Consider the following 12,837-nt stretch of genomic DNA (forward strand, 5'->3'; position numbering starts at 1 on the left):
TGTAGGGCATTCTGGAGCTCAGACGCCCAGGAATTCCTGCCTGCCAGCAAGCACACGCTCACGACCTGGGTTAGCCTAGGCTGGGGGAGGGCAGCATGAAGGATTAGCTGAGGCTAGGGGGAGGGCAGCGTGAAGACCTGGTGAAGGCGTCAGTCTCTCTCTCCTGTCTCCGTCCTCTCTCTCTCTCTCTCTCTCTCTCTCTCCTCTTTCTCTTTCATGGAAGAAATCAATAAATAAACTTTTTTAAAAAAAGTGAAAAAGTATCAACAATTAGAGAGGAAAAAAGAAGAATGCTTGCTTAAAGAAACTGTATTCCAGGGACCAGCAGGTGGCGTGCTGGTTAAGGTGCTGGACACTCCTGCATGGTCAACCACAGTTCGAGGCCTGGACCTGGCCTGGACCTGGTCGCTTGCTTTCTCGCTCGCTCCACTCATGTCTCTCTTTGGTCAAATTAAAATAAGTGAATGAATAAATAAAATTAAATAAATAATTCTTTTTAAAAAATAAAAAAAGAAAGAAACTGTGTTCCAAAACAATGCGTTACAGCTGAGGGTTTTCAATATGGATTTCAGTATGGAATACTCATCTGATGCTTCTTTATTGCTAAAGAAACTTTATGTAGCATAAATGATGCTTTTAAACAAATCGAACATGCAAACCTAAGGCACACTCTATAAACAGAAACTTCCTTCTTTATGAAAATAACGCGTGCATCGCTCCTACCTTTTTATTGGCAACACCTGTCAGCTCCACGAAACTCTTCAATTTGATGTCAAAGTCACGTAGAAGTTTCCACTGATCTCCTTCAATTCCTACACCAACTTTTTTAATTGCTTCATTTTCAAGTAACATCTTTAATCCCTGGGGAAAAACTGTAATGTTTCATTGTTATTTCCATAAATTCAACAAATATAATGGATTCATTTTCTACTTATGAATTTGGCATTTACATAAGTTAATGTGTTTACATTAAGCTTAAATTCAAAAACACATTCACCTTGATTCTCTTTTCCTACCTAAAACAAAAAGTCCCGATTGATAAATGGTTAAGAAAACTAGTTCGCCTCCCTCCTCGGCTAGTTGTACGGACATCCCCGGTCACCCAGCGTCTGAGCTGGCCGAGGCCTCGTGGAGACTAAGTGATGGTTAAAGAACACAGACACGAGTGAGCGGGGCGAGAGAAGCACTGGCCGAGGGCGGGCCTAACTTCCCATGGGGAGAGCTCCCCTGCTAACAGTTATTCCCATATGCAAACACAGCAAGGAGACAGACACCAACCTGGCATACACGAAACGTGGAACAGGTAACACTTGCTGTCGGACACACACAGCTGAATTAGAGCAACTCGGGTTCGTCTCCCTCTGCTGAAGGCTGGAGGCCACTCCATGTCGAACCCTACCACATCTCCACCAGACAGACTGAGGCTACCGAGGAGAAACAATGTGAGTTAATCACGTAAACTGCTAAATTTCTGCATAATTAAAGATATCATTCAAAAATTAAGACAAGCCAGGTTTAAAGGAGATATTTGTGACACATACATACATCTTGCAATGAATAGCCAGAAATATTAAAAACTCCTTGAAAAATAAAAATAAACAAATAATGCAACCAAAAAAAGAAAAACAGAGGCAATTCCCACAGAGACTCTAAGAGGCCAGTAAATCTAAATAAATGTTAAAACGTGAATTCTCACTAGAAATCAGAAATGCAAATTAAATCTACACAATCTGAGGGGCGAGAATTAAAGCCTCCAACTGCTGAGGAAAACACCCACAGGAAGGGCCTCTCCGGTGAACATACACTTAGTACCAGGCCAGCGCGTGGCACAGGAGTCACAGCACAGGGGATGCTGGGCCCCGTGGCAATCCCAGGTTCAGCCTGGGCCTCCTTGAACACACGGGCACACACACATCCCCAGAATCCTGGCTGGCTGTGGCCGGGGACGGACCTCCACACCAAGTCCCTGCCCTGCTTACTGCCTTCCGACAGGATATGCCACAGCCTTGCCAAAGCCAGGGTGGGGTCTATGTGCAAGTATAAATAGCAGACTCAGCCTTCTCTGTGAGGCTCATTTAAATGCAATACAATGACACCTACAAGGGAAGAGGTGAACGTAGTGAAGGCGAAAATACCTGAATACGTCTTCCAGATGACATACAGGCCAGGAGACCACTAATAAACAGCTTAATTTACCTATGCCTTTTAAAACCGAAAGCTAACAGTTCAAAAAATAATAAATAAGGCAAGTATAACAACTTCACAACCGATCTGATAAATTCCATACTACTCCTGCTTATAACTTTGGCATTACTTCACTGTCCTAATTAGACAACTTTTCAAAGTACAAACGGCCATTAGAATGTTCTAAGAACCGTGTGCTATCGCCACTGCTGATTAGATATAACAGAGCTAACCACAGACATTACTCAGTACTACTGTACTGCTGGCTGGCTCCTTCCCTCTCGGGAGCCCATGTACCCTACAGCATACTTAAAAGTAAATTAAATAATAGTAATAACAATGATAAGTAAATTAATTTTTTTTAAAGTCAAAAGTTACCTAAATAGAAAAGCTTATGAATGAACAAAAAGATACATTACGAACTTAATTCAGTGATTTTATTTTTTATTTTAAAAGAAAAATATAGGGACCAGAAGTTGACGTAATGGCTATGTCACTGGACTCGCATGCAGTCAACCATAGTTCGAGTCCCAGACCCAGTGGCTTAAACTCACGCTGGGCATGTGTGCGTGCGTGCCCAAGATCCCGAGAGGAGAATGGAGGACAAGGGATTGCAGCGTGGCTATCCCCCCCAGGGGGTGATTTCTCACTTTCTGTCTCTCTGTCTCTCTCTGTCTTTCTGGTGAGTGCAGGAGCTCTATAGCAAAAACCTCTCAAAAAAATAAAATAACAACTTAGTGGTATTCTACATATAGAAATAATTATCTATTGAATATAACTCAACTATAAAACACAGTTCAAATATTACCATAATAGTTACTATCTTCTAAAGGTCGAAATTCAAATGTAATTAAGAAATTCAAGTCTCTCACCTAATATCTTCGGACAGGAAAGAGCAATCACTAGCTTCATAACTATATACAATGGATCCAGTAAATTCTAAGAAAGGGAGGTCATCTTCAAAAACACTCTTTTGAACAGATGCCTTAAGCCAAATAAAATTCAAAGTAAGCACATAAACATCATATTAAATAATAAATGTTCACTGAAACAATAAAATCCACTGAAGCATTCAAGTTACAGTTTCTAAGTTTTATTAATTAATGTTTTATACACTGGTGAAGTCTTAAAGACAATTTAACAAAGATAAAGCCAGGCCAAAGTAAAATTATTTTTCCCAGTATATTTATTTTCAAATTTCTAACCCCATATTCATAAAATATTTAATGTGTCCTTTTCTGGTAATTATATAGTGACCTAGATCTAATATGTTCCCTTAAAATGGTGAAGCCTGGTTGGCAAATCTTAAATCTATGAGAACATAAACTGTTAGCCACAAAAACCAGCAAAAGCTAATGCTGTCTAATCTTGTTTTTTTTTCTTTTGTTTATTTATAGAGATTTTTACTATAGGGCACATGCACTTGCCAGAGAGAAAGACAGCAAGAAATCACCTCTCGGGGGAATGGCCTCAATCCCTGTCCTCCACTCTCCTCCTGGGACTCTGGGCATCTGTGCACAAGTGCCCATCTTAAGTTTGTTTGTTTGTTTATTTGTCTGTGTCTCCCCCGCCTTTCTCCCTGTGCCCCGCACCATGAGTTTAAGCTACCAGGTCCAGGACTCCAAGTGCGGTCAACTAAATGGGCGTTCAGTGACGTAACCATTACACCATCTGCTGGTCCCAATATTGTCTAAATTATTATCTGAATTACAACAAACTAGTAAGATCAACCATGAAAATCAGCTATAAAAAGAAAGTATGCAGTACAAATTCTCACTTTGTAAATCTAACTAAAATTTGTTCCCATTCATACATTCAATAACTAAACCCTCTTTATTTACACACAGCGACTCTGACCTAAATAACAACCTAGTTTGTGAGGGTTGATTCTTCTATAATCAAATTTAAATTAAATTTCCCACCTGAAGTGAAAACTCACCTTTTCTCCTTCTGCAGCATATCTTTTACTTTCCATGGACATCCATCCAGGAAACTTCCGCTGCTGTGAAGTTGCTTCCAATTTTTTTTCATTCATCTTTAAAACGTCCTAATTGCAAAATCAAAAAAAATGACTTTATGAGTAAACAGAACACAATCTTTGAAAGACAATTCAGAGATAATCCTGTCCATATGATTGAAAACTAAATATAAGTATTTAAACTTATGGTACCAGGGCCAGGAGGTGGTGTGGGGTTAAGGTTCTAGACTCCACATGACCAACTGCAGTTGAGTCCAGACTCGGCAGCTTGAAACTCACGCTGGGTCCATGTGCATGAGTGCCCAAAATTCTGAGAGGATAACAGAGGAGAAGGGACTGCAGCTTGGTCATTCCCTACAAGGGAGTGATTTCTCACTTTCCCTTTCTATGCCTCTGTCTCTCTCCACTGCGTATATGCGCTCTATGGCAAAAGCCTGAGAAAAATAAAAATAAAACTATGGTATCTGGCCCCAAGTACAATTCTAAAAAGCTGGAACTGTGGGGCCACATGTAGGTTAAGGCGTTAGATTCCCATAAGGCCCGACCACAGCTCAAGCTCCGAGCCTAGCAGCCTGAAAACTCATACTAGGCACACGTGCTCATGCCCAAAATCCTGAAAGAATACAGAAAGGAGTGTGACATGGCCATCCCCAGTGGGAAGTGATTTCTCATTTTCCCTCTCTCTCTCTCCTGGAAAACATAAAATACACAAGCTAAATTTATGGACTGTAAATTTTTTTTTTTTTTTTGGAGAGGTTTTCGCTATAGGGCGTGTGCGCTGGCCAGACAGAGAGAAACGGAGAGACAGAAAGCAAGAAATCGCCCCCAGGGGTGATGGTCATTCTGCAATCTCTTCTCCTTCATTCTCCTCTCGGGATCCTGGGCACGCACGCACACGCGCCCGGCATGAGTTTTAAGCCACTGGGTCCAGGACACGAACCGCAGTCAACTACGTGGGAGTCCAGCGACACAGCCATTATGCTAACTGCTGGTTCCCTGGACTGTAAACATTTTAATACGCGTATTAGTAAACTTTGAAACATTAGTAAGTTTATAGTTATCACAAATTCAAAACCCTTGCTAGAAGTCAAAAATTGATCCCAAATTTTATATACATATATACAAAGTTATTCTTAAAATATGTTTTTATAAAGCTAGAAAATGAGCCTTTGCTATACTGAGTATACCACTGACAAAGTGTCAGAAGCTGCAGTTTCTGCAAATAGAACAGATTCCATAAAAGCAACTTTGGGGGACCAGCAGGTGGCGTAATGGCTATGCTGGACTCCCATGCAGTCGACTATAGTTCTAGTTCGAGTCTCACACCCGGTGGCTTAAAACTCGCACCGGGCGTGCGTGCCCCAGATCCCGAGAGGAGAATGGAGGAGAAGGGACTGTGGCGTGGCCATCACCCTGGGGGATGATTTCTCACTTTCTGTCTCTCTGTCCTGGAAAGAGCACGTGTCCTATAGCAAAAACCTCTCAAAAAAAAAAAAAAAAAAAACTTTAGAATTTTGGAATTTTTTAAATAAATTAGTTCACACTGCCAAAAGAGATATAAACTTCAATAACTCTTCCCTTACAATTATCTACTAAAACCACCTTAATTTGAAATAGCTCATTTTTAGATGTACGAATTCTCTCTCTCTTTTTTTTTAAGACTTTACCATAGGGTATATGCACTTATCAAAGAAAGACAGAAAGTGAGAAATCACCCCCTGCAGGAATGGTCACACTGCAATCCCTTCTCCTCCATTCTCCTCTCAGGATTTTGGGCGCGCACACACACACATAATCGGTGTGTTTTTGAAGCCGATGGGACTCGAACTGCAGAGGCAACCAGTGGGATCCACTTTAACCACCACACCACCTGCTGGTATATTCTCTTTTACACCTAGCATTCTCTCGTGGACGCTTTCAAACAAAGAATCTGAAGGTATATTTGTTTATGAACCTGTTATCTTTGGGAAATTTACTTAAGATCTTGGGACAGATATACAGCACACAGAAAATGTATGTTATACTTTGCAATATGAAACTCTTTTCACATACACAAATACTAAGATTTCAATTCTTGATCAGATAAAGGTTGATCTTAGAAGGGAACAAAGTCACAGCATAGTTTTTCATTTATATGTCATTGAGGATAAACAACTCTGACACGCCCTTTTCTAAAATCACATCCTTTATAACATTTCATAATGCTTCATGTCATACAGTGAAAGGATCTTAAATCCCCCTTGGAGGGGCCAGCAAGTGGCCAACCACGGTTCGAGTCTTAGACCTGGTGGCTTGAAAATCACACCAGGTGCATGTGTGTGCCTAAAATCCTGAAAGAATGGAAAAGGGCTTGCAGAATGGCCATCCCCCAGGGGGGTGATTTCTCACCTTCTCTCTGTCTGTCTCTGTCTCTCTCCAGCGAGTGCACACACCCTCTGCCAAAAACCTTTTAAAAAGATAATAAAATCCCCTGTGGAAATAAATGATATATTTGATTTGCTTTAATTTGGAATTCTCTGAAATTATCTTGCCTACTTACCTACCACTACCTACCACTTTTCAACATTTCCGAGTATTTTAAAGGCTGTCTGGGACTTTATTGTTGTTTTGCTGTGATTATTCTGTTTGTTTTATCATTTTGAATAGTCCATTTGAACATGTCCTTCTTTGAGTATGGAAATACATCTCATTCCCAGGTAGTACAAGAATTTTAGTTCTGGGGCTAGCAGGTGGTATGGTAGTTAAGGTGCTGGATTCCCACACGGCTGACTCTGCAGTTCAAGTCCTGGACTTGGAAGCTTAAAAATCATGCCGGGCATGTATACATACTCCAAATCCCAGGAGAATGGAGGAGAAGGGACTGCAGAGTGGCTATCCCTCTTGGAGGGTGATTTCTCATTTTCCCATTCTCTGGCAAACGCATTTGCTCTATGGCCTAAGGGGGGAAAAAAACTGAGTTTTCCCTTTCACCTTACTGTGAATAATATTTACTTCATTTATTCAATCTGTCTCTCTCTTTCTCTCGGTCTCCCTCTCATGGAAGAAATAAATTACCAAAAAAAAACCAAACATGATTATGCTACCATAAAGCTTTATGTATAGAGGCCAGCAGATGACACGATGGTTAAGGCACTGGACTCCCACATGGCCAGTGGTGGTTCGAGTACTGGACTGGACCTGGAGGATTGCTTACTTATTTTCCCTCTCTGACCACCTGCTGGTATATTCTCTTTTACACCTAGCATTCTCTCGTGGACGCTTTCAAACAAAGAATCTGAAGGTATATTTGTTTATGAACCTGTTATCTTTGGGAAATTTACTTAAGATCTTGGGACAGATATACAGCACACAGAAAATGTATGTTATACTTTGCAATATGAAACTCTTTTCACATACACAAATACTAAGATTTCAATTCTTGATCAGATAAAGGTTGATCTTAGAAGGGAACAAAGTCACAGCATAGTTTTTCATTTATATGTCATTGAGGATAAACAACTCTGACACGCCCTTTTCTAAAATCACATCCTTTATAACATTTCATAATGCTTCATGTCATACAGTGAAAGGATCTTAAATCCCCCTTGGAGGGGCCAGCAAGTGGCCAACCACGGTTCGAGTCTTAGACCTGGTGGCTTGAAAATCACACCAGGTGCATGTGTGTGCCTAAAATCCTGAAAGAATGGAAAAGGGCTTGCAGAATGGCCATCCCCCAGGGGGGTGATTTCTCACCTTCTCTCTGTCTGTCTCTGTCTCTCTCCAGCGAGTGCACACACCCTCTGCCAAAAACCTTTTAAAAAGATAATAAAATCCCCTGTGGAAATAAATGATATATTTGATTTGCTTTAATTTGGAATTCTCTGAAATTATCTTGCCTACTTACCTACCACTACCTACCACTTTTCAACATTTCCGAGTATTTTAAAGGCTGTCTGGGACTTTATTGTTGTTTTGCTGTGATTATTCTGTTTGTTTTATCATTTTGAATAGTCCATTTGAACATGTCCTTCTTTGAGTATGGAAATACATCTCATTCCCAGGTAGTACAAGAATTTTAGTTCTGGGGCTAGCAGGTGGTATGGTAGTTAAGGTGCTGGATTCCCACACGGCTGACTCTGCAGTTCAAGTCCTGGACTTGGAAGCTTAAAAATCATGCCGGGCATGTATACATACTCCAAATCCCAGGAGAATGGAGGAGAAGGGACTGCAGAGTGGCTATCCCTCTTGGAGGGTGATTTCTCATTTTCCCATTCTCTGGCAAACGCATTTGCTCTATGGCCTAAGGGGGGAAAAAAACTGAGTTTTCCCTTTCACCTTACTGTGAATAATATTTACTTCATTTATTCAATCTGTCTCTCTCTTTCTCTCGGTCTCCCTCTCATGGAAGAAATAAATTACCAAAAAAAAACCAAACATGATTATGCTACCATAAAGCTTTATGTATAGAGGCCAGCAGATGACACGATGGTTAAGGCACTGGACTCCCACATGGCCAGTGGTGGTTCGAGTACTGGACTGGACCTGGAGGATTGCTTACTTATTTTCCCTCTCTGTCTCTCTCTGGTGAATTAAAATAAGAATAATAATAAATAAAAATAAATAATTCTTTAAAAAAAAAAAAAAACCTTTCTGTATAGACACTGAAGCCTGAATCTATACAACTCTCACAAAATACGACGCTTCTTTTCGATCTTTATGACCAATAAACATGTAACCCAGTGGGCTCACGGTCAGTACGGAAACGAGCTGCAAGGCTAAGGTGGCTCCAGCCAGCGTGCAGCCCTCCCGAGGCTGGAAAGGGCCAGGGCAGGCGTCATCAACAGTGTGCTGTGGCTAATCCGTAACCTCTATAGTATACCGAGAAAATATCAGTAAGAATGGGACTTCTAGGTAAAATGTTGTGATAAATTAGCTCAAAATGGACCTCATGAGAGTTAACTGGGTGGATTTATTATACAGGTTTGGCAATATTAGTCAACTAAATGTTAAGAGATTATCTGTGAAAATTATAACTCACATAGAAAAACAATTCATCGTGAGTCTATTTGACAGCAATTAGTAGCACGAGTTGTCTGTGAAGACTCTTCCATCCAGGTAGATGGCAACAGAACTCACTCCAATGAATCAGTTTATAAAGATTAAGAACGGGCCACTAAGCGGCATGGTAGCTCAGGCACTGGGTTACCACAGGGTGGACTGTGGTTTGAGTCCAGTGGCTTGAAAATCACGCCAGCTGTGGTGGGTGAGGTGCTCAACTCCAACATGGTTGACCACAGTTTGAGTCCTAAACCTGGCAGCTTACTTTCTCACCTTCCCTCTCTCTCTCTCTCTGTTCAAACTGAAAATAATAAGAAGAAATTAAAATTAAATAAATAATTCTCTTTTTTTAATTTTTTATTTATTCATTTACTTATTTTATTTTGACCAGAGAGACAGAGAGAGAGAGAAATTAAGAAAGCAAGCTAGCAGGTCCAGGATTTGAACCACAGTCAGCCATGTGGGAACGTCCAGGGCCTTAACCACCACGCCACCTGCTGGTCCCCAATAAATAATTCTTTACAAAAAAAGAAAGGAAGGAAGAAAATCACACCAAGTGTGTGTGCACGTGTGCCCCAGATTCCAAAATGAGAACAGAAGGGACTGTGGCCTGGCCACCCCCCAGGGGGTGATATCTCACTCCACCCCCCATCTCTCTACGGCAAGCACACACACATCCTATGGCAAAAACCTAATAAAAACTGATCGACTAGTAAATAAGAACCCGTTCCAGATTAGCTAAGGGATAGTTTTTAATCACCTAGCGTTTAGGCCATACTCTGCTCACTCGGGCAGAGCTGAGCGCCATCTCAAGGCCAGCCAAGGCAGAGCAGTCCACAATGGGCAGAGCTGCAGCAGAAGCCACTCGGCCAATCACAGGGCAGATGGGTTTGAAGCTACAGCACCCACAGGCACCCCAGAGTCAGGCAGGTAGGAGGGCCACAGGAGGGGCCGCAGCGCAGCAGGATGCTGTCAAGGATGCTTCTTTTTCTCTCTCACACACATGCACTTTCTATGATTAACTTTAAAAAGTAAAAGAAAGAAAAAGAAATTCACCTCAAGAGCATTTTCCCCTTGGAAGAGTGTCATCTTCTAAGAGGACAAAAAGACTACACGCCATCTCAAGAGACAGCTCGGTTTCAGCGAGGAACTCTGCAACTACTTTCTTCCAGAAGCCCGGAAGGTAAGAAAATTAATACCTGTTACCATGGTTACTGGCTTGCCTAATTGCTTGAGGGTTAAACTGAATAAAAGTATCCCAATCTTTATGAAAAACATCAAAACAAAACACCAAAAACACTAAGTTAAACGACAGCTTCAGATAACCACTTCATCTAGGAAAAAGTTATTAGTGAATAATTCAATGCTCAACTTTAACGGGCTGATATATTATTTAACACGAACAAATTTTAATTTTCTACCTATCACATAAATCACTGAAGAGATACACTGTTTCATAAATACTGATTAATAAAAAATGCAAGAATGTTCACAATTACTCTGCAATTTGATAATGCAATGTCACAGAACAATAGTTGCAGTACTTACAGTATAGTCATAACTCCTTACTCTGGACATCTATGCAGGTCTGACAAGTACCCACTGAGTTCCACACTTCCTGAGGAAGACCTGAAACAGGCCAGATGTGCGTACACATGCCCAAGGTCACAGAGGGCTGGAGGGTGGGTCAGCAAAGGGGACCCCGGTGTGACGGACACTGCTGAGGGTGCGCCCCTTAAATACACACACCTGTGCAAGCACGTGCTCTCTATACTCGACTAAACCTTTCTGATACAGATAGACACCGAACCACGCAAATCAGACAAGCCATGCATACCCACCAACAGTTTATTACGCACTGAGGGGCTTTATAAGTAGAATGTTCTTTTTTTTTAATTGTTTTATTTAACTTTATTATTATTTTCCAGCTTGATCAGAGAGACAGAGAGAGAGAGGGAGAAAGTGAGAAAGCAAGCCACCAGGTCCGGAACTTGAACTACTGTCGGTCATGTGGGAGCCCAGAGCCCTTAACCACCTTGTGTGTCTCTCTGTGTGTGTCTCTCTCTGGTCAAATTAAAATGAATGAATAAACAAAATTCAAAAAAAAAAAAAAAGTTACTAGTGTCTTAAAAAAATAAAAAATAAAAATAAATAATCAATTCAAACAAAGGGGAGAAATGAATTTATTTATATAATACAAGACTCCCTTCTTACCCAGCAGATCTGACCTGAGGGCATGGAATACCAACATGCATCTATTTCTTTTTTCTAGATATGCCACACAACAGTACATTTAGAGGTTTCAGACTGCACTCAAAATCCCAGCAATCTAAATGACAAGAGTAATATTCATAAGGTCATCTAAGTTTTTCATGTAGGTAGAAGGGAATACAGAACAAAATTTCAGGCCAGGTCCATGGCCTCATGGTTAAGACAGCCAGACCTCACATGGCCAGTGGTCAGAATTGCAGCCGCAGTGGCATGGAAATCATGCCAAGTCCGTGCCGGGTGTGTGTGTGTGTGTGTGTGTGTACCCAAATTCCAAAAAGATGGAGAAATGGAGACGAGACTGTAGCATACTGTACCATGCCCCATTGTGGGGTGCTTTCTCCCACTCCTTTCTCTGTTTCTGCGTTGTGTCTCTCTCTGGCGAGTGCAAACACCCTCTGACAAACGGAAAAAAAATAAAAGGAAGAGAAAGAAATTTCACTAACTCCTAAATTACAAAATTAGATCGAGTGTTTTCAAATAATCTAACACCAAGAGCTTACAAAAACGAAGCATCTTACATGTCTCAACAATTCAGCACGGTTATGAAATGGCTGATTTTGGTTCAACTCTGGGTTTTACCTACACAATGACATTACTCTTATTCACAGGCAGGTTCCAGATCAAAAACCCAAATTTAACCAACAATGCCATGAATTTAAAATTTTCTGGGCTATGGGATCAGCAGGTGACAAGGAAGTTAAGGCAGCAGATCCTACATGGCCAACCAACTTCAAGGTTTGAGTCCTGAACCTGGCTGCTTGAAAAACACACGGAGCATGTGTGTACACGTGCCCAAACTCCTGAGAGGACAAAGGAGAAGAGGGGGTGATTTCTCACTTTCTCTCTCTCTGTCTCTGGCAAGCACACATGCCCTATAGCAAAAACTTAGCAACAACAAAAACAAAAATGTCTGGGATAGATTTCTTTTTAAATTTACTATGTTGCATATTTTCTGAAAAAGCTATCTTGCATATACCAAGGTTATCTATACTTATCGATATACTAGCAACTATCAATAGTTTACACACACATGCACATACACTCACACTGGGTTGTCGAAAAAGTCATGACCCATTTTTGCAGAGAAAAAATTTGTGGTGACTTTTCAGACAACTCAATATATATACATAATTACTACAGCATAGAAGACTTACAAAGTATTATCCTGGATTGTTTTGGAGAATTCCTTTCTACTTTTCCATGAGCTACAGTAACAGTAATAGGAAGAGTTGGAGGAAAACAGAGAAGAACCAAAGAATCTAAGACAAAGTTCTCATTAAATTCTCTACCTGAGGAGCCCTTAAAGACTTCCATTAATATATTACTAGATTTCTGCTAGCAATTTTTCTTATTTCAAACTCCTGACC

The 12,837-nt window shown here is 40.8% G+C and overlaps 1 protein-coding gene across 1 annotated transcript in view; it reads right to left on the minus strand.

Annotated features, from left to right (window-relative positions):
• The window catches only part of WRN (WRN RecQ like helicase), a 124,040-nt gene that overhangs the window by 105,585 nt on the left and 5,618 nt on the right, over positions 1 to 12,837 (minus strand). Inside the window, exons 2-5 of the mRNA XM_027767765.1 lie at positions 4,124 to 4,231; positions 3,057 to 3,169; positions 1,279 to 1,424; positions 724 to 872 (exon numbers count right to left, since the gene is read on the minus strand). Coding sequence (XP_027623566.1) covers positions 724 to 872; positions 1,279 to 1,424; positions 3,057 to 3,169; positions 4,124 to 4,219 — 504 coding nt within the window. The 5' untranslated portion in view covers positions 4,220 to 4,231. The remainder of the gene's footprint in view (positions 1 to 723; positions 873 to 1,278; positions 1,425 to 3,056; positions 3,170 to 4,123; positions 4,232 to 12,837) is intronic.

Source organism: Tupaia chinensis, unplaced genomic scaffold, assembly GCF_000334495.1.
Source record: "Tupaia chinensis unplaced genomic scaffold, TupChi_1.0 Scaffold144602_1, whole genome shotgun sequence".
NCBI lineage: Eukaryota > Metazoa > Chordata > Mammalia > Scandentia > Tupaiidae > Tupaia > Tupaia belangeri.